The 23,461-nt window shown below is 40.0% G+C and overlaps 1 protein-coding gene across 1 annotated transcript; it reads right to left on the bottom strand.

Annotated features, from left to right (window-relative positions):
- Positions 1-6,541: 6,541 nt before the first annotated feature.
- On the bottom strand, positions 6,542-7,501 carry LOC122440985 (olfactory receptor-like protein OLF4). Its single transcript, XM_043467626.1, has one exon. The coding sequence runs from the start codon at positions 7,493-7,495 to the stop codon at positions 6,542-6,544; it is 954 nt and encodes a 317-aa protein (XP_043323561.1). The 5' UTR covers positions 7,496-7,501.
- Between the last annotated feature and the right edge of the window lie 15,960 nt (positions 7,502-23,461).

Genomic DNA, 23,461 nt, shown 5'->3' with positions numbered 1-23,461 from the left:
CTGCATTGCAGGTAGATTCTTTACCAACTGAGATATAATAGGTTAGCAGGAGCAGCATATGATTGGGCAATTATCTATATTAGATTCCTATTGCTTCTTTAACAAATTACAACACTAGCAAGTTAGAAGGAGTACCTATCATAAAGTTCTATGAGACAAAAAGCCTGAAGTCTCATAGATGTTTTCAAGACTGTGATCTTTCTGGATGCTCCAGAGAGAATGCACCCAATATCTTGTTAATATTTTACTTCTAGTGGTCACCAGCATCGCTTAACTCATGGTCCTTCCTCTGTCTTCAAATCCAGATGCCCACAATTTTAAATGTCTGACTCCAATTCTTCTTCCTTTCTCTTTCACATTTAGAAAATCTATTGTGATTATATGAGTCCAAACTGGATATCTGTGCTAATATTCCTACATCAAGATCAACTGTATTTCATCAGCTATTGTAATTAAGCCAGCTATGTAAGGTATGATATTCCAAAGTTTTTAGCATGTGGACATCCTTTGGAGGATCTTATTCTGCCTACTGCAAAGTCTTTTTCTAATAGAAATTATTTTATGTCACTTAAGAATATTTCTATAAAAATCAACAAAAACTTTATCGCTACCTATAAAAATGAGTGAAAATCTTATCTTTCAAAATTACATACATGGAAGGGACTTCCCTGGTGGTCCAGTGGTTAAGGATCTGTGCTTCCAATGCAGGAGACACTGGGTTCTATCCCTGGTTGGGGAACTAAGGTCTCACATGCCATGTGGCCAGAAAATAAAAGAAAACAAACAAAAGACACGCTGAATTGTTTTCAAAATGACATACAAGGAAGATTTTGTTGAATACCTAAGTCTATTTATAACTGAATCTAACATAGGACCGCTTATTCGCTACCCAAACTGTGATCCACAGTTGAGGACCTGAAGCATCAACACTTAGCATCTTGTTAGAAATGAAGGGTCTGTGTGCCCTTGATCAGACCTGCTGAAAAATAATTTGAACTTAAACTATAATCCTTGGTAATTTTTAGGAAGAGTGAATTTAAAGAAATGCTACACTGGAATAAATTTTCTCACCTTCACAGTGTTGATCTTTCAATTAAGTTCAGTTGCCCAGTCATGTCTGTGACCCCATGGACTGCATCACGCCAGGCTTCCCTGTCCATCACCAACTCTTAAAGGAAAACATAGGCAGAACACTTGATGACATACATCAATCCCACTCCTAGGCATATACCCTGAGGAAACCAACTTGAAAAAAACACATGTGTCCCATTGTTCATTGCAGCACTATTTATAATAGCTAGAATATGGAAGCAACCTAGATGTCTATCAACAGATAAATGGATAAAGTAGTGTGGTACATATCCACAATGGAATATTACTCAGTCATAAAAAGGAACACATTTGAGTCAGTTCTGATGAGGCTGATGAACCTAGAATTCTATGGGCTCAAGCAAATAAAAATCCTAAGTCTAGCCCAGATAAAAAGGTGGAGAAAGAGACACCTCCTCCTAATAAAAAATGCTTCAGTGTCACATTTCAAAAGACATGGGTAAAGAGAAAGCTTCAGTTAGGGCCATCTCAACAAACAGGTATAATTTCAATTCAGTAATGATTTATTTTTTCTTCCAATTTTAGTAGTGTCTGTATTTTTTTTTTCACTTATTTTTAATTATATGCCATTCATTGAGATAATGTCATACAAGTTTCATGTGTACAAACATTTCTTTTTTTTACTTCTGTGTACAGGACAGAGCACTCCCAAGCAAAACTTCAGTTTCCATTCATCATGATAACGTCGATCCCCTTTAAGCGATTCACCGTCCCCTCAGTCCCCTTTCCCCCATGTAGAGAGATCTGTTCTGTGTACCTACATGTTAGATCTTGTTTGCTTTGGAGTGCTCATTTACTAGCTTTGTTTGTTTGTTCTATTTCACATATGAGTGAGATCAAAGGATATTTGTCTTCTTCTATCTGATTTATTTTACTTAGTAAAACACCCTTAAATTTCATCCATGTTGTTGCAAATGAAAGCTTTCATCTTTTTCATTCTGAGTAGTATTCCATTGTGTGTGTATGTATGTACACACACACACACACATACACATATACAGATAAATAACATCTTTTTTATACATTCGTCCATTGATAGAAAGTGAAAGTCACTCAGGTATGTCTGAGTCTTTGCCACCCCATGGCCTATACATTCCGTGCAATTCTCCAGGCCAGAATACTGGAGCGGGTAGCCTTTCCAACCCAGGGTCTCCTGTATTGCAGGCAGATTATTTACCAGCTGAGCCACAAGGGAAGCCCATACATTGATGGGCCTAGATATTTTCCTTATATCTTGACTATTTTAAATCCTACTGTGATCAACTTAAGGGTGCATGCATCTTTAAAAACTAGTGCTTTCATGTTTGGGAATAAATACTCAGGAATGGAATAGCTGAATCATATGATAGTTCCTAATTCTTTGGGTAATCTTTATGTTGTTTTCCATTGTAGCTGTACCAATTTAAATTCACACTCACGAGACACATATATAAGGACAATTAGCTTATAATAAGCAAATAATATATGATGGAGAAAAGATACTGTCTACAATAAAAAGGTTTCCCCTTTCTCCATATTATCACCAACACTTATTTCTTGCCTTTTTGATAATGCCATTGTAACAGGCATGAGATAAATTCTCATTGTGGTTTTCATTTGCATTTCCTTAATAATTACAGTAAGTTCCCTACATATGAAACTTCAAGTTGCTAACTTTTAAAATGTGACCATGTGTTCACATATCCAGCCATGTAAGTTAGTTCACGTGTCTGGCATTATCTGTGAAAGCTGGTACCTAAGCTAACATTGTTGGACTTATGAACAAATAGGACTTACGAACATACTCTTGGAACAGAAGTCATTTGTAAGTAGAGGATTTTTTAGAGTGATGTCAAATATTTCTTCCTGTGTCAGTTTGTCATCTGTGTGTCTTTTTGAGAGTTTCCCTGGTAGCTCAGCTGGTAAAGAATCCTGCAATGCAGGAGACCCTGGTTTGATCCCTGGGTCAGGAAGATCCCATGGAGAAGGGATAGGCTACCTACTCCAGTATATCTGAAAAAAAAAAATCTATTAAGATTCTCTGCTCATTTTAAAATCTAGCTCTTCTGTTGTTGTTGTTATGTGAGTTATTTGTATATTTTAACATCAACTGTTTATCAGATATATCCCTTGTAAATATCTTCTTCCATTTGGTAGTCTTTTCATTTTGTTAATGATTTCCTTTCCTATACAATGTTTTCTTAGTACAATATAGTATCATTATTTATTCTTGGTTTTGTTTCCCTTGCCTAAGGAGATATATATCTAGAAAAGATATTACAAAATCAATATCACAAAGCTTACTGGCTTTGTCTTCTTTTAGGTGTCTTATGGATTCAGTCCCAGGACTTACTGGCTGTGTTTCCCTTTGATGTTTTATAAATTCAACCCCAAGGAAGGTAGAAGCAGCAGGAGACAGGCACCAACTCTGGCATTCCAGCATCGGGTGCCTGCAGGACAGGGATGGGCAGAGGTGGCAGTGGGGCATGGGCCCCTGTCCCCGCCCCCCCCAGCTACCTAGTTGTCCATGACCTTGTGTCCCCACCAGCTACCTAGGTGTCCATGACCCTTTGTCCCCACCAGCTACCTAGGTGTCCATGACCCTGTGTCCACCCCCCAGCTACCTAGGTGTCCATGACCCTGTGTCCACCCCCCAGCTACCTAGGTGTCCATGACCCTGTGTCACCCCCACCAGCTACCTAAGTGTCCATGACCCTGTGTCACCCCCACCAGCTACCTAGGTGTCCATGACCCTGTGTCCCCTCCACCAGCTACCTAGGTGTCCATGACCCTGTGTCCCCTCCCCCAGCTACCTAGGTGTCCATGACCCTGTGTCCCCCCCCCCAGCTACCTAGGTGTCCATGACCCTGTGTTACCCCCACCAGCTACCTAGGTGTCCATGACCCTGTGTCCCCCCGCCCAGCTACCTAGGTGTCCATGACCCTGTGTACCCCCCGCCAACCTCCATACCTTCTGTGTTAGAGCTGGCGAAGCTTACCACACTGGACACACCACAGCACCCCTACCACCCCAGCGCCACCGCCTACCACCACCCTGTCACAGCAGAGCCTGTGACTCAGGAGATCTCAGAGAAGCTACAAGAAAAGCATCCCAAGCAGCACACCAGAAGCACTGACAACAGCAAGGTACCGTACCCCAGAGGCACAAGAAGCAATAGGTAGGGCACAGGGCAACTCTTCTGACAGAGGTCATGAAGGGTCTAAAGTACAAATTCATAACCACAGGCAGCTCAGGTAGAATTGAGGGGAAAAAAAAAAAAAAAAAGCTATATCATTTCGCCACCTACTGGACAAGGTAGAAAAACATGAACGTTCTAATTTGAATCCTTCAGTCTACTGAGCCCCCAGGATGTTAGAACTCAAGGTAACATTAAGTGTACTTGAACATTTTTTTTAATATCACACACGTCAATTATATTGAACGATTCAAACATATTATCATATACATGTCTCCAGGTAGAGTTTCCAAGAGAACATAAGTTTGAATGAATCATTCAATTCAATCTTTGCAAAAGATTTCATTTTCATGCTGTCCATCTATTTCTTGAACTTCCAGATGTTCAAGTTGAATTTAGAAAAGGCAGAGGAACTGAGATCAAATTGCCAACATCCATTGGATCATTGAAAAAGCAAAAGAGTTCCAGAAAATCATCTACTTCTGCTTTATTGACCATGCCAAAGCCTTTGACTGTGTGGATCACAACAAACTGTAGAAAATTCTTCAACAGATGGGAATACCAGACGACCTGACCTGCCTCTTGAGAAATCTGTATGCAGGTCAGGAAGCAACAATTAGAACTGAACATGGAACAACATACCGGTCCAAATAGGGAAAGGAGTGCATCAAGGCTGTATATTGTCACCCTGCTTATTTAACTTATATGCAGAGTACATCATGAGAAACGCTTGGCTGGATGAAGCACAAGCTAGAATCAAGATTGTCTGGAGAAATATCAGTAACCTCAGATATGCAGATGACACCACCCTTATGGCAGGAAGTGAAGAAGAACTAAAGAGCCTCTTGAAGAAAGTGAAAGACGAGAGTGAAAAAGTTGGCTTAAAACTCAACATTCATAAAACTAAGGTCATGACATCTGGGCCCTTCAATTCATGGAAAATATATCAGGAAACAGTGGAAACAGTGACAGACTTTATTTTGGGGGGCTTCAAAATCACTGCAGATGGTGACTGCAGCCATGAAATTAAAAGACGCTTGCTCATTGGAAGGAAAGTTATGACCAACCTAGATAGCATATTAAAAAGCAGAGACATTACTTTGCCAACAAAGGTCTGTCTAGTCAAAACTATGGTTTTTCCAGTAGTCATGTATGAATGTGAGAGTTGGACTATAAAGAAAGCTGAGGGCCAAAGAATTGATGCTTTTGAATTATGATTTGGAGAAGATTCTTGAGAGTCCTTTGGACAGCAAGGAGATCCAACAAGTCCATCCTCAAGGAAATCAGTCCTGAATATTCATTGAAAGGACTGATACTGGAGCTGAAACTCCAATACTTTGGCCATCTGATGTAAAGAACTGACTCATTTAAAAAGACTCTGATGCTAGGAAAGATTGAAAGTGGGAGAAGAAGGGGACGACAAACGATGAGATGGTTGGATGGCATCACCGACTCAAGGGACATGAGTTTGAGTAAACTCTGGGAGTTGGTGATGGACAGGGAAGCCTGGAGTGCTGCAGTCCATGGGGTGGCAAAGAGTCAGACATGACTAAGCAACTGAACTGAACTGAACTTGATGCCTCAGGGGCTGACACTAGTGGTAAAGAACCCCTGCCTGCCAGTGCAGGAGACTTAAGATATGGCCTTTGATCCCTGGGTCAGGAAGATCCCCTGGAGGAGGAAATGGCAACTCAATGCCAGTGTTCTTGCCTGGAGAATCCCATGGACAGAGGAGCCCGGCAGGCTACAGTCAAAAGGTCACAAAGAGACATGACTGAGCAAAGCATGGACACACATGATAGGTACTGTGGAAACAAAACTGAATAAGGAATAGAATCCTAAAGAGGCAAATACAATACAGTGACAACTAGCAAGATACAGTGTATGTCAAAGTCCAAACTATCAGAAAGAGCAGCTAAGGTGGTGATACAAAGGAATGATGTACACAAACATGAAATCAGTGGTCTGGAATTTTCCTTGTTATAAACACACAGATAGCTGTGAATGTCTTCAGCAGTTTTCCCCGCATAGGAGCAGTACAACTCATGACTATTCTTTATTAAAATAACTCTTGTATAAGAGGGAAATCTCTAAGCTTAATTAAATGAGTTACATAAATTGTATGAAAGAGGTGAGATCAAATAAATGGAAATTTCAGGAAATAAAGGAAGGAGCAACATCTGCTTCCACAAGCTGATCTCAAAAATTGCAATTTCTGCCTGTGAGATTTTAAATCTTTCAGCCATGCTCCCTTCTTCAGCTTAGAACAACTGGTGTTTTAATCGTTGTCCTCCTAAAGAGTGCTTTCAGAGCCCTCTTTATGTCCTTGTTCCTCAGACTGTAGATGAAGGGGTTCAGCATGGGTGTGACCACAGTGTACATCACTGAGGCCGTTGCACTTGAGTGTGAGCTTTGGGTAACAGCAGAGCTAAGGTACACTCCTAAGCATGTACAATAAAATAAGGAGACAACTGAGAGGTGAGATGCACAGACGGAGAATGCTTTATACTTCCCCTGAGCTGATGAGATTTCACATATGGAGGAAACTATCCTAGAGTAGGAGTAAAGGATACCAGCTAAGGGAGCACCTCCCAGCAGCACAGTTGCAAAGTACATCACCATGTCATTAAGAAAGGTGTCAGAACAGGCAAGTTGGACCAACTGCTTGAGTTCACAGAAATAGTGAGGGATTATCACCTCTCTGCCGAAGGACAATCTCAACACCATGAAAGTTTGCAAGAAGGAGTGTAGGACATTGATGACCCAGGACACCAGCACCAGCAGTCCACAGAGCCGGGCACTCATGATGACCGTGTAGTGCAGGGGGTGGCAGATGGCCACAAACCGGTCATAGGCCATCACAGTCAGGAGGAAGTCATCCAACCCTACGAACAGTGCGAAAAAGTACATCTGGGTGATGCAGCCTTCATAGCTTATAACTTTGTTCTGGGTCTGGATGTTCCACAGCATCTTTGGGATGGTTGTGGAGGTGAAGCAGATGTCTACAAAGGACAGGTTGGAGAGGAAGAAGTACATGGGGGTGTGGAGGTGGGTGTCTGAGCTGATGGCCAGGATGATGAAGAGGTTTCCAAACACAGTGATCAGGTACATGGAGAGAAAGAGCCCAAAGATGAGGGGCTGCAGTTCAGGTGCCTCCGAAAATCCCAGAAGAAGAAAACCGGAAACATGTGTTAGGTTCCCCGGTACCATGTGGTGGAGGTGACCTAAAGGAAAAGGGAAAATATCATGTCTGATTTTCACAGAAAAGACATTGCTCACATCATTGGAAAACCGTTATTTATATTTTGCCTAATTGTATTTAAATACATTTGCTTAACTAAGTTCTGCTTTGTTTATGGATTTGCTCCCCTTTAGGGAATTTCTGTGTCATCTGGAACTGACAAGGTTGTCCCACCTGCTGCTTTATCCCCGGGATGTCATCTATTCCACATAAGAAATACTTTCATTCAGTTGGGGATTATAAAATGAGTGATGATCACGTTCCAGGTGATGTCTTGGCAACGAGTATAGGGTTCTAAACTACAAAATCTCTAAGAATCCAGCCACAAAGGAAACATAAGCAAGTCATATACGTGTGTGGGTATGTGTGCATGCTCAGCGGCTTCTTTCCCCCTCCATGCACTGTAGCCTGCCAGGCTCTTCTGTCCAGGAGGTTTTCCAGGCAAGAGCACTGCAGTGGGCTGCCATGCCCTCCTCTGGGGATCTTACCCACCCAGAGATAGAACCCCGGTCTCCTGAGTCTCCTGCATTGCAGGCAGGTTCTTTACTGCTGAGCCACCAGAGACGTCCATATATATGTGAATATATATTAAATATACATGTATATATATATATAAAGCTTATAAGTTATGTATAACTTTTGAATGGTGACTGTTGCTATGAAGAAACCTGAAAGGTTCTAAGGAAAGAGTAGAGAAGGCATGCTATTTTTTAGATTCAAGGATGAAAGAGTAGGAGCCATGAACATATCAGGCGAAGTGTATGCTTGGCAGGGAGACTAGCCAGTACAAATGCACCGAGGAAAGGGCTTTTTTAAAGTGTTCAAGTTTAAGAGAAAGAAGGAAACCAATGTGGGGAGGGCGTAGGGCAAGAGGGAGTGAGGTGAGATGGTGTCAGAGGACGCTGAGGAGCAAGCTGACCTCCCTGGTGGTGCTGAAGCTTCACATCATAAGACTTTCATCCACCTCGTGTAACTAGTACTTGATGAAATTGTTGCAGAGACGTCCCATGTGTTTAAATGGATCCCTCTGTTGACTGAGTTCTGACCTCTGTGTATGAATCACCTTGCTGTGTCCAGCTGTTTCAGTCATGTCCAACTCTTTGTGACCCCATGGACTGCAGCCCGCCAGGCTCCTCTGTCCATGAGATTTCCCAGTCAAGAATACTGGAGTGGGTTGCCATGCCCTCCTTCAGGGGATCTTCCCAACCCAGGGATTGGACCCAGGTCTCCCACATTGCAGGCAGATTCTTGGAGTCACCTTGGAATATATGAACTCAGTACCACCACTGTGAGGATTTCTCATACTCCACCAGGCACTGCACACACACACACACACACACACACACACACACATGCACACACACACAGGTGCAAGCACGCAGCAGACACTGGCCACCTAAACTATGTTACTTCTGTGTTTCTCACCCCTCATCCCTAACTGCCTTGATTAAGTTAGAGTTTGACACAACTCTCACTGATAAGATCAGGTTATGTAAAGTGGTATTCAAAAATTCCAGTTTGTAAGTATTCTTGGTACCAACATACTTGGGATTCAATTTTGGTATGGCCATTTTACACTTGTATTAAAGATCATTAAAAAAATAGTTGAATGTGAACCTATGGGTTGCCAGGGAGAAAGATGAGGGGAAGGGACAGTTAGAGAGTTTGGGATGGACATCAACACAATGTTACGTTTAAAGTGGATAACCAACAAGGCCCTGCTGTATAACACAGGGGACTCTGATCAACGTTATGTCTCAGTCTGGATGGAACAGGAGTTTGGGGCAGAATGGATACATGTTTAAGTATGGCTGAGTCCCTCTGCTGTCTACCTGGAACTATCACAACATTGTTAATTGACTATGCTCCAATATAAAATAAAATAAAAAACGTGTTCAATAAGTGTGTATATATATATGTGTGTATATATATGTTTATCTTGTCTCAGACCTTGGATTTTAAGGTATATGTGTACATCAGGATACAGAGAGGGATGCGGGATGGGGCAAAAAGAGAGAAGAGAGAAATGGACACAAGAGGGAATAAAGACCTAACAAACTCAAATGTCTCCTGAGAGACTGTGGTAAAGAGGTTTCTTTGGTTCTGGTGACATTTCATGTGCTGTTTTCTTTTTTTTTTCCCCTGGATGTTCAAGAAAAGTAATTTAAAAAATTAAAAAATATATTTATTCAAATGATAAAAAGTGATGTCTTTATGATTTGAAGCATTTTCCAATTGGATAGCCCAACAGAAAGTGAGCAAGAGGACTGAGCCAACATCTCACAAACGGATGAACAGAAAGCATAATGAAACATGGACTGGATATTGACCTTCTTTAATGCAGGCAGCAATACTTACTTTTCTGGGACTGCTTAATACCTATTTGACTAATTGGTTTCATAGGTCTGACAGCAGACGAGGCAAGACTCTCCCTTTTCATATGTATCACCATCTCTTTGCTATGCTTGGGTTTGGATCGCTCTTCCCATAACTCCTATGTGCACATTCTAGTCCTAGTTCTGCTCCTCATCCAACAACTAATGATCTGTATGATCCATCCACATAAAGCCTACCGACAGTGTAACAATTCTACTCTTATCACTGAGTAACGTCCTTCGTATTAGTCATCTGAGGACATTGAATTACACACACGTTTCTTTCATTGTAGTCTGTCTTCCTAATCATCATGCAAGAATCAAAACAGGAAGGAAATTCACCTGTTTTGCTCACCGTTGTATTTTAATGAAGTGTGTGAATAGATGGGCACTTGTCCCAAAAGTAATTTAGAAAAATGAAAAGCTAGGAAGTAAAAATATGGCAAAGAGAATGAAACCAGGTTAAATAGTATGATTCTGAAGCAAGTGTAGTAAACTAAACTAAATGAAGTATTGAAAATTAATCAAACAGTAGCTATAACAGTAATGATTTATGTCATTGATATGGATTAATGACATTGGCAGTGACCTAGAGATAAAAATAATATATTATGTTCATAGAATGTTTTGGTATGTAATCTCCCTTCCACTCACTCGCCAATCTAACTAAAATATTCTTAAAATTTTTGGTCAAGAATATGCCCCAAAAGTCAATTGAAAAGCAATCATTTGTTTAAAAAAAGTATTTGAAAGTCTATTTATTATAGAAACAGTGACATGTAATATATGGGTATATAATAATAACAGGGAAATCAAAATTGTGACCACATACACAAAGTTTAGCTCTGATTCAGTATATGACTTGAGAAAGCAAAACAGAATCTGTTTCATATCATTCTCCTGTGGAAAATATATTTGTCAGTTTGGGGCTGAGTGCTTCTGAACTAGGAGTCCTCTCTGAGTTGTCTGGCAGAAAATGTAAAGTGTTATAACATTTTAAGGAAAAAAATTGAAGATAGCAATAAATATTCAAAATACTAGTGTTCTTTAATTCAGGGTTCCCCAGAGTTGGCACAATTGACGTTCTGGACCAGATCATTATTTGAGGTGAGGGTCTGTCCTGTGCATTGTGGGACGCTTACAGCATCCCTGATATTCATCGAGGCCTCAATATGTCACAGTCATAAAAGATTCTGGACATTGTTAGATGTACCCTGGGGGATGAAGTCATCCATAGTTAGAACCAGAATTTGAATTTCACTTTCTTATGGTTTTGTAGTATTGATATACTAGAAATGGAGAAAACATAATTGATTGCTAGATTTGACCACACAAAATTTATATAGACTCACAATTCCTCTCAAATACATCTGCACCTAATAAGAGAACTAAATGGCAAATAGCCAGTTGGTGAGAAAAAAATTCCATCATAAAAGTCATAAAAGAATGCCGTCAATTCATTCTACATCACTCCAAAGCTAATACCTGATATCTTTAGGACTTCCCAGGTGGCACTAGTAGTAAAGAACCTCCCTGCCAATGCAGGAGATGTGAGAGATGCAGATTCGACCCCTGGGTCAGGAAGATCCCCTGGAGGAGGAAATGGCAACCCACTCCAGTATTCTTGCCTGGAAAATCCCATGGACTGAGGAGCCTCATGGTCTGCAATCTATAGGACTGCAAAGAGTTGGACAAAACTGAACCAACTTAGAAAGCACACATGCACAATATCTTTCACCCCAATTAGTTAATAAAATATTGGGCATAAGTTCTACCTTTACTGGAAGTACTTTAGAAGTACTTTAGAAGTACTGGAAGTACTTCTCATCCCTCTTCTCTTTGGGCTTCCATTCCTGTCATTTATTTGGCACCACTAAATATTGTTATTGAATTCAATGTCCACTTTTCTTTCTAGCATCATAAAATATACTGATATTTTAATCAACCAAGCAAATAGCCATAGTGGTCTCTGGACTCTGAGTTAGGATGAGTTGTTTCTCATGTAAATTTTTTGGATTTCATTTTATCTGAACATTTTTAGCAGTATCTTTTGAGGTCTCAGACTCACCTACATGGGACTATGAACAGAGGGCTCCTTATGGAAGTCTGAATCCCTTCTGGGTGGATGATGATGGAGACTGAAACTCTGTCCTCAGTTGAGAGAGCAGGAGGGAGGGGTCAAGCATTGATTCTTTACTCAGACTTAGGACTCCAAATGCAGCAGTTAGTCTACTCCACACCCAGGCTGTACAAGCTCAGGGATGCAGCAGAGGAGGTATTTACAACTCTCTACATGTGCTCATTAGGTACATTTCCCTCTTGATAAATGACCTATAGGCACAAGAATTCCCTGTGGGACTTGGTCTGGACAAAAAGTTTTTTTTCTTTTTTTTCCTGTTCATTCTCTGTTCCCAGGAGACCAGGTTATAAGCCAGGCAAATTCAGCTTTTATTAATCCTTCTCCATTATCTCTACGCCTGCCAGAGTCTAAACTCTCAGCATGTTATCCCAACCCCAACTTTGAGTTTTCTCCAACAAGTGAGACTGAGGCAACTGTCTTGGTTAGTTCTCTTTGCTGGTCAGTGCATTGACATTTTGTAAGGACACAGCCCATAATATTCTTATAAAAATTTTATTTCCCTCTTTATAAGAGGGGCTACTTTATTTCTTTAATGCAAAATATTGGGCAGTGAGCTCTTTGGTTTCTCGTGTGTGTGTGTGTGTGTGTGTGTGTGTGCGTGTGCGTGTGTGTGTGTGCTCAGTCGATCACTGTGTCTGCTCTTTGAGAACCCACAAACTGTAGCTCACCAGGCTTCTCTGACCATGGAATTTTCCAGGCAAGAATATTGGAGTGGGTTGCCATTCCCTACTCCAGGTGATCTTCCCAACCCAGGGATCAAATTCGTGTCTCTTGTGTCTGCTGCATTGGCAGGCAGATTCTTCACCATTGCACCACTATAAAATATTTTAACCTACCTTAGCACATTGTATGGATTGTCTGTTTAAATTTAGAGAAGCTCACTCTGTGAAGTATCAATAGTATAGCGTATCCTCCATTCTCCATTTTAGAAAAGAGACTCAGAGACATTTAATATTCTGCTTAAATTTTTTAAAATTTCAAATGGGTTAACTTACATAAAGAAAAATAAAGGTAAATGATTAAATAAATTAGCAAATTATTATCCTTATGATGAGAAGATTAATTATGGTCATTGGTATGAGTAATGGCAATGGTTCTCTATATGTGGAAAAGAGGAAAAAGTGGTGTCAGAGATAGATTTGAAGATGCTATGATGCTGGCTTTGAAAATGGAAGGACTATAAGACAAGGCATGCAAGTCCCCCTAGATAGTGATCTAGGAAGATAATGCCTTCTTCCCTGGAGTGTCCAGACGGGTCTGAGCTCTCCCAGATATCTTCTGTTCAGTCTAATGCAAGGAATATCAACAGCTGATCTGTAGAACTTTAATTTTAAAAGGCATTAGTGTAGAAATGGGTTACTGAGTGACAGCTTGATTCACTTCTTTAGTTTCCCCTGGATAAAAGTATTTTGTAGTGGAACCCCACTTCAACTCCATTGAAGAAGGGAATTAGAAGCAATTTGAAATATTTGTCTTATTTACTGGTTCATTGATGGGCTTCACAGGTTGCACAGCGGTAAAGAATCTACTTGCCAATGCAGAAGACACAGGAGACTAGGGTTCAATCTCTGGGTTGGAAAGATTCCCTGAAAAAGAAATGGCTACCCACCCCAGTACTCTTGCCTGGAGAATTCCATGGACAGAGAAGCCTGGCAGGCTATCGTCCTTGGGGTCACAAAGAGTAGGACACGGCTGAGCCTGTGTGCACACACTGGTTCACTGATCCTTGTTACATAAATGTAAATGCAGTTTTATTTTGAGGGGTTAAGATAGGAAAAGTAATTCATATCAAACATATGGTCTCATATTCTATTTCAAATGTCATTATCTAAATTTCTACATTACTTAAATTCCATAGTAATAAAGACATTCATTATCTTCATTTTATTACTCTCCATTTTCTATAAAGGTTATTCTCAATATAATAAATGGGAATATATATGAGTCTGTGTGCATGTATGTGTTTGTGTGTGTGTGTGCTTTTTAAACTAAAATATATACAGATAATGCACACATACACATACACTCCTTACCCTTCAATGTATTCTTTGGACTATGCAAGTATTTTTACAGTTTTTTTTTTTTTCTCATAGCATCCCTTTTCTGCATGGTCTTCAGAAGTAAAGAAACAGAATGTTTGGGTATTCCTTTTACAATAATTACATAAAAAGGCAGAAAAACTTATAGTATACTTCCTCAGGTTGGGTTTCCCTGTGGTAAAGAATCTGTCTGCCAATGCAGTTTTGATCCCTGGGCTGGAAAGATTCCTTGGAGAAGGAAATAGCAACTGACTCCATTATTATTGCCAGGAGAATCCCATGGACAGAGGAACATGGCAGGCTACACTCCATGGAGCCTCAGAATCAGACATGACTCTGTGATTAACACACAAATGGAAATTTAAAAAAAAAAAAAAACTTGGCACTCATAGATAACAAAACTTAAGAGTGAGTTATCTAAATTATATAAAGAAGTCAAAATCAAAATATAAAATCCAAGAAAAATAGAAGAAGTATGTTCTATCTTTACAGTCCGACAAAACATTGACATTTGGCTAAGAATTTGAGCTCTGCTATTACAGCTACCTCTTAAGCCCTAGAACAACGGAACCCTTTATACTTACCTTTCCAAAGAACATGTTCAGACCCCTCTTTAAGTCTCTATTTCTCAGACTATAGATGAAGATTTTCCACATAATGTGACCACAGTGTACATCACTGGGGCTGTTGCACTTGAGTTTGAGCTGTGTGTAGCAGCAGAGCTAAGATGCATCCTAAGCCTATACAATAAAATAAGTAGGCAACTGAAAGATGAAATGCACAGGTAGAAAGTGCTTTTGACTTCCCCTGAGCTGATGAGATTCTGTGTATGAAGGAAACTTTCTTAGAGTAAGGGTAAAGGATATACATGAAGGAAACACCAGCCAGAAACAGAGCTACAGAGTACATCACCACGCTATTGGAAAAGGTGTCAGAGCTGGCAAGTGGGATCATCTGATTGAGTTCACAGAAAAAGTGTGAGATTTCTGAGATGTTACAGAAGGTCAGTCACAGCACCATTAAGCTTTCTAACAAGGAATTCAGGACACTGATGATCCAGGACACCAGCACCAGCAGTCCACAGAGCCGGGGGTTCATGATGACTGTGTAGTGCAGGGGGTGGCAGATGGCTGCATATGGATCATAAGCCATCACTTTCAGGAGAAAGATATCCCATCTGGCAAAAGTAAGAAAAAATGAAGGTAGGTGCTACAGCCTTCATAGGTGATAACTTTGCTCTGTGTCTGGATGCCCCACAGCATCTTTGGGATGGTGGTGGAGGTGAAACAGATGTTTACAAAGGACAGGTTGGAGAGGAAGAAGCACATGGGGTTGTGGAGGTGGGAGTCTGAGTGGACAGCAATGATAATGAGTAGGTTTCCAAACACAGTGATCAGGTGCATGGAGAGAAAAATAATAAATAAGAGGGTCTGCATTTCTGATTCCTCTGAAAATCCCATAAGAAGAAATTAAGAAACTGCTGTTAGGTTCCTTGGTGCCATGCGGTGGTGGTGACTATGAGAAAAGGAGAAAATAATGTAACAAATTTTCACATAAATTGGCATTACTACATTGTTGAAATGCTACCGTTTATATTTTACCATAAAGAAATTAATTTCAGGATTTTGTTCATGGATTTCATGCACTGTATGGAGCCTCCTACATCATCTCTAATTAGGTGTGAGTACAGGTGGCCATGAGGCATAGGCTCCCATCCCCATAGTCATCTAGGGTTACATGACTCTTCCTCCTAGTTCCACACCTGCAGCGACCGAGGTTGTTGAATATTAACACACTGAACATGTCATGTGTGTGCATGCTAAGTTGCTTAAGTCTGTTTGACTCTTTGTGACCCAATGGACTGTAGCCACCAGGCTCCTCTTTCCATGGAATTATCCAGGCAAGAATACTGAAGTGGGTAACTATTTTCTTCTCCAGAGGATCTTGCCTACCTAGGGATCAAACCTGGGTTTCCTGCACTGCAGATGCATTCCTTACCATCTGAGCAACCAGGAACATGCCATAGCACCCTTATAACCCCAGCTCCACCACCTACCATCACTCTACCCTTATGGAATCATACCCTGTGTCTCAGAAGTTCCCAGGTGCACCAGAAAATCTACCCACCCAGGGTACCTGGCAACATTCCAGCCACACTGGTAGCAGCAAGGTACCAAAAATGCCAGAGACACAAGAAGCAATAGCTAAGTCTCAGGATGACACCTCTGACAGAAGTGATGGAAGGTGGAAAGAGCAGAACAATAAACAGAGGCAGTTCAGGCAGAAGAAATTTGTAACTACTATACTATCACCTACTGGACAATGAGAGCAAAGCCTCAAATTTTTAACTGATTCTGAACCAGGAAAAGGTAAAAGCTGGATTTAGAAAAAGCAGAGGAACCAGAGATCAATTTGCCAACAACTGCTGGATCATAGAAAAAGTAAAGGAATTCTAGAAAAATATTTTCTTCTGCTACATTGACTATGATAAAACCTTTGACTGTGTGGATCACAACAAACTGGAAAATTCTGAAAGATAAGAAAACCAGACCACCATACCTGTCTCCTGAGAAACCCGTATGCAGGTCAAGAAGCAACAGTGAGAGTATTACATGGAACAACTGACTGGTTCAAAATTGGAACAGGAGTACTTTAAGGCCGTATGTTGTCACCTTGCTTATTTATATGCGGAGTACATTACGTGAAATGCTGGGCAGGATGAATCTCAAGCTGGAATCAAGATTGCAGCGAGAAATACCAACAACCTCAGATATGCAGATGATACGACTCTAATGGCAGAAAGTGAAGAGGAACTAAAGAACCTCTTGATTAGGATGAAAGAGGAGAGTGAAAAAGCTGGCTTAAAATTCAAAATTCAAGCAATTAAGATCATGACATCCAGTCCCATCACTTTGAAAGGTTTGGCTGTGAGCTGAGAGCTACACCGGGATTCGTGACCTCCAGAGGAGAGGATTTCGATCCAGGGCCAGAGATAAGGCTTAATCACTCAAAGATTTTGTGTAATAAAGTTTTATTAAAGTATAAAGAGACAGAGGAAGCTTCTGACATAGATATCAGAAGGAGACAGAAAGAGTGCCCCTCTTGCTGTTTTTTAGCCAGAGGTTATATGTCTGTTAGCAAGTTGCTAACCAGATTCAGAACCACCTCGGAACTGAAAGAACTGAACCAGGCCCCTCTCCTATAGCATGCATTTTGAGATAGCATTGGCACAAGGTGAATCATCCCCACCACAAAACAACTGACATGAATCTTAAAGAAAGGCAGATTTCCAATCAAACACATAGCTTCCCTAACATAGCTTAAGAGACCATTTCCATGAGTAAGACATACTGGTTTGTTGGGCCATTTTCTGTTCAAGGTTTGAGTCTTAGGCTGAAACTTTTAGAAGAAAGGCAGATTCCAAGGCAAATACATAGTTCATTAACATAGCTTAAGAAAAACATTTCCATAAGAAAAATGCATTGGTTAGCTCAAGGTTTGAGAAAAGTTAAGTTTAGGGGGAAGCAGGTGTGATCATAACAACACCCAATTTAAAAGAAACCTCCTTTTAATTTTGTATAGAGAAGGAAAAAAGCAAAAGTCTGCCACTTGCAGTTTACTTCCTCCACTTGGGGACATCTAGCCTTCCTACCTGTTACCCTCTCAACTTCATGGCTAATAAATGTGGAAAAAGTAGAAACAGTGACATATTTTATTTTCTTGGACTCCAAAATCATTATGGATATTGAGTGCAGCCATGAAATTAAGACGTTTGCTCCTTGGAAGAAAAGCTATGACAAACCTGGACATTGTATTAGAAAGAAGAGACATCACTTTGCCAACAAAGGTCCATACAGCCAAAGCTATGGTTTTTCCATTAGTTATTTACAGATACGAGAGTTGCACCATAATAAAGAAGACTGAGCACGAAAGAATTGATGCTTTTGAATTGTGGTGCTGGAGAAAATTCTTGAGAGCCCCTTGGACTGCAAGGGGATCCAACCAGTCCATCCTAAAGGAAATCAGTCCTGAATATTCGTTGGAAGGACTGGTGCTGAAGCTGAAGCTCCAATACTTTACTGTGTGATGTGAAGTCAGTCTTTCCTGACTCCTTGGGAAAGACCCTGATGCTGGGAAAGATTGAGGGCGAGAGGCGAAGGGGGTGAGAGAAGATGAGATGATTGAATGGCATCACTGACTCCATAGACATGAGTTGGAGCAAACTCCGGGAGACAGTTAAGGACAGGGAAGCCTGGAATGCTGCAGTTCATAGGGTTGCAAATAGTTGGACATGACTTAGGGACTGAACAACAAGTTCCTTACTTCAAATGCTCCAGTAGAGGAACAACTCATCACACAATAGAAAGAAGTACAGTAACGCTACCACAGAAAGAAAATAATTCCCCAGAAACAAAACTTCAAAGCACAGGATATTGCATTCTGGTGTTAGTTGCTCAGTCATGTCTGACTCTTTGTGACCCCCACGGGCTGTAGCCCACCAGGCTCCACTGTCCACGGAATTCTCTAGTCAAGAATCCTGGAGTGGGTTGCTATTCCCTGCTCCAGGGGATCTTCCCAACTCAGGGATCAAACCAAAGTCTCCCACATTGCAGGCAGATTCTTTACCATCTGAATTCAAAGTATCTGCCATGAAAAAGCTTTACCAATTGAGTTCAAAGTATCTGCCATGAAGAAACTTAATGAGCCATAAGTGAAAGTGAAGTTGCTCAGTCGTGTCCGACTCTTTGCAAACCCATGGACTATAGCCTTCCTGGTTCCTCCGTCCATGGGATTTTCCAGGCAAGAATACTGGAGTGGGTTGCCATCGCCTTCTCCAGGAGATCTTCCCAACCCAGGGATTGAACTCAGGTCTCCTGCATTGTAGGCAGACGCTTTACCATCTGAGCCAACTACGAAAGTCAATTCAATGACATAAGAAATTAATGAACAGAAGGCGTGCTTTACCAAAAAGGTTAAAACTTTAAAATGGAAGCAAACAGAAATCTTAAAGCTGAATAACGAATCTCTCTCAGTCATGTCTGACTCTGTGACACAGTGGACTGTAGCCCCCCAGGTTCCTCTGTCCATGGGATTCTCCAGGCAAGAATACTGGAGTGAGTTGCCATTCCATTCTCCAGGAGATTGTCCCGACCCAGAGATCAAATCCAGGTCTCCCTCACTGTGGGCAGATTCTTTACTATCCAAGCAACCAGGGAAGCCCAAAGCTGAAAATTTAAAAAAAAAAACAAAAAAAAACCAAAACACCACCACCACCAACAGCATACAAACAGATGAAGAAAGCACTAAAAATCATTGGAAATAAAGAGAGAATACACAAGCTTGAAGATAGAAATCTAAAGATTACACAAGTAGAAGAGGAGAGAGAAATGAGATAGTCAAAATATGAGGAAACTTAACAAAATCTGTGAAATTTTTTTTTGAAGGTCAACATAAGAGTAATGGGTATCTCAGAAGGAGAAGACAGGGAAAAGGGAACAAAAGCTTATTTAAGCAAATTATAATCTACACCCTCCAATCCTGGAGAAGGAACACGATATATATACTTACATGAAGCTAAACATCATCTAATTACCTCAATGCACAAAGATCTTCCCCAAGACACATTATATGAAAATTGTTGAAGTCAGGAAGAAAAAATAATTTATAAGCGGACAGGGAAAAGGAAAGGTAATCTACATGACCTTCATTAGCCTACCAGCACATTTCTCAGTAGAAAGCCTATGAGACCAGGAGGGAGTGAATGTCATTCTGAAAACACTGAAAGACAAAAACGGTCACCTAAGAATACTCTACCCAGCAAAGTTACCATTCAGATATGAAAGATAAATAAAGACTTTTAGACCAACAAATGCTCAGGGAGTTCATCAACACTAGGCATGCCTTACATAGATGCTGAAAGGAACTCTTCTACCAGAAACAAAAAATGCAAAATCACACAACATTTTGAGTAAGTTGATAAATAGGGGGAATTTGAAGATTCTAATACAGTATCAGAATAGGTTTTAAGCACTTTTTATAGCATAAAGTGTAAAGGAGAGATAAAGCAGAAACAATAATTATAACTACTTTAGGTAACAAACTATCAACATGAAAAGGGATAACTGAGGTAACTAAAGCACAGAAGGGAAAGAAGAAAGTATGGAACCATATGTGCAAATGAAAATAAGATGCAATCAGTGGGAAAAGTACTATTTAATCTACAAGACATTTTAAATTAACCCATGGTAACCATAAATCTAGAGTAGAGACATGAAACATCAAGAAAGAGGAAACTGAAAGATGCATCATAGAAATCCACCAACTTGAAATGGCAGACAGAAACATAAGGAAAATTTTAGAATCAAAGGAGAAATAGAGTAACCAGAATACAAAAGAGAAAAATAGCAGGACTAAGTCCTTATCTATCAATAATCACTCTAAATGTAAACAGATTCAACACACCAATCAAAAGTCACAGAGTGTCTGGATGGATTTAAAAAACAGACTCAAATACATTCTACCTCAAAGAGAGTCACCTCAGCTCTAAAGACAAAACTTCGCTGACTTGAAATGTATTCTTATGTTTGACTATTTGTGGACATGACTCCAATTCTCCACCTTTATCTGCATTCACGTATTTTACAAAGTGATAATAAAATACCTTCCATCAGGTCATGGAGTTTATGTCTCCACCTTTGTATCCACTCTGGACTGATGCTTTTTTATTTTTTTCCTGCTTTTGTTCATGAAATATAGAGAAAATGATGATGTGACTTAAGTAGACTTCATGCATTTCTGCTAATCTCAGGGAAGTCACCTCAGAAACATAAACAAATCCAGGTGGGCCATCCAGAGGACACATGGAGCAGAGCTTGATTGTCCCAGCCAAGGCCATGATAGATCAGCCTGCTGCTAGGTGAGCTGCAGTGTATTAGAAAACTCAGCAAAGAGCAATGGAGCCTGCCCAGCTGACTTATATGTGAGTAAAGACACACGAGAATCCTAGCAGAAATCTGAAAAATTCCTTACCATTACCTTTTAATAAAACAAAATATCAAACTATTTGCTTTCAGGATGTCTTCTTATACAGCAATCACTTACTAATCAACAACCAAACTGAGTATAAGTGAAGGCATTTATAAACGTTCACTGATTCTTACTTTTGATATTTGCTTTGATATCAACACAACTTTAATACAATTCTGTTATTCAAGTTTACTTCAGAAATGTGTATTAAGATTTGACTTCATTGAGATTCCTTTCCAGGAAACCAGGGAAGTGTGGAGGGAAATGAATATTTAGGGAGAAAAATATGTGATCCTGAAACACTAGACTAGACAGGAACTGAACTTCTCTTGTGTAAACTTTTCTTGTAAGTCATTCTTGATCATAATGAACGATGAGATTCATGATCATAATGGGTGATATTTAAAATAAATATGCATTATGCCTTAAATATTATGGCTATTTAGAATAGAGGGATATATTTCATTTAGAGCAATAGAAGAATTCATTTGTAGGCATAACTCAAGGTTTTCAATGAGAAACAAGAATATAATCCAAAATAGAACATATAAAACAAGCCATCAACACTTGAACTCCAAAGTAAATCCCCCTTTACATGAATATTGATCTTCCATAACTCAAGGAATAGATGTGCATTATGAAAATAAAATACTTTGCAAGCAATATGAACTATATTTTAATATTATTTTCTCATATTTCACATATTTATTATTCCCAATGATTTATTCAAATTTGCATTACTTTAGAAACTTCATATGGAGATTTGTATGTGATATTCTGTTTTTGCCATTGGCCAGGTGGCACTAGTGGTGAAGAACCCACCTGCCACTGCAGAAGACACAAGAGATGTGGGTTCAATCACTGAATTGGGAAGGTCTCCTGGAGTAGGAAATGGTAACTTGCTCTAGTATTCTTGTCTGGAAAATCCCATGGGCAGAGGAGCCTGGTGGGCTACAGTACATGGGGTAACAAAAGAGACAGACACGACTTAACAAGTAAACAACAAAAATGGTGAGAATTGTGGAAATAGAGTCAGAAAATGTAACAGTGACCAGAAGATTAAAATTCAGTGACAAGTTATAAAACACAATGTCTGTTGAATTCCAGAATATCAAGAAGAGCAGATAAGGTGGTAATATACAAAGGAATGATACACACCAGTGTGAAATCAGTGGTCTGAGATTTCCCTTGTTATAAACATATAAGTAACCGTGAATGCCTTTGTTGTTGCTCAGTTTTCAGTTGTGTCTGACTCTTTGCAACTCCATGGATTGCAGCATACCAGGCATCCCTGTCCTTCACCATCTACAAACTCGTGTCCATCAAGTCGATGCCATCCAACCATCTCATCCTCTGTTGTCCCCTCTCCTCCCACCTTCAATCTTTCCCAGCATCAGGATCTTTTCCAGTGAGTCAGTTCTTTGCATCAGCTGGCCAAAATTTCAGCTTCAGCATCAGTCCTTCCAATGAACATGAAGGACTGATTTCCTTGAGGATGGACTAGTTGGATCGCCTTGCAGTCCAAGGGATTCTCAAGAGTCTTCTCCAACACCACAGTTCAAAAGCATCAGTTCTTCAGTGCTCAAACTTCTATAAGGCCCTGCTCTCACATCCATACATGACTACTGGAAAAACCATACCTTTGATTATATGGATTTTGTTGGCCAAGTTATGTCTCTTCTTTTTAATATGCTATCTAGGTTTGCCATAGTTTTTCTTCCAAGGAGCAAGGGTCTTTTAATTTCATGGCTGTAGTCACCATCTGCAGTGCTTTTGGATCTCAAGAAATTAAATTGTTTCACTTGATTTTGTTTGTTTCCATTGATTTTCCATCTGTATGCCATGAAGTGATGGGACTGCTTGCCATGATCTTAGTTTTCTGTATGTTGAGCTTTAAGCCAACTTTTTCACTCTCCTCTTTCACTATCATCAAGAGGCTCTTTAGTTCTTCACTTTCTGCCATAAAGGTAGTGTCATCTGCATATCTGAGGTTATTGATATTTCTCTTGGCAATCTTGATTCCAGCTTGTGTTTCACCCAGCCCAGCATTTCACATGATGTACTCCGCATATAAGTTAAATAAAGAGAGTGACAATTTACAGCCTTGACGCACTCCTTTCCCAAATTGAAACCAGTCTGTTCCATGTTCAGTAGTTTTTTTGTTTGCTTTTTTTCCATAGTAGTAGTACAGCTCATGAGTATTCTTTATTAAAACAAAAGGAAAACATTTGGTACAATAATATTACTTGAGAATAAATTGTTTTTTAAGAAATCTATTGACTAAAATGATAAACAGTAATCCCCAAATTGCTCAGATTTAAGTTTGAAAGCAAATTTTAGCAAGTGGGAAAGCAT

The sequence above is a fragment of the Cervus canadensis genome, chromosome 4, assembly GCF_019320065.1.
Source record: "Cervus canadensis isolate Bull #8, Minnesota chromosome 4, ASM1932006v1, whole genome shotgun sequence".
Lineage (NCBI taxonomy): Eukaryota > Metazoa > Chordata > Mammalia > Artiodactyla > Cervidae > Cervus > Cervus canadensis.
The sequence above is the reverse complement of the archived record's forward strand: the minus strand, read 5'-3'. Positions and strand labels throughout refer to the sequence as shown.

Bases quoted from the DNA above. Each gene is read 5' to 3' on its own strand.
- LOC122440985 (XM_043467626.1), bottom strand. From the start codon at position 7,495: ATGGTACCGGGGAACCTAACACATGTTTCCGGTTTTCTTCTTCTGGGA.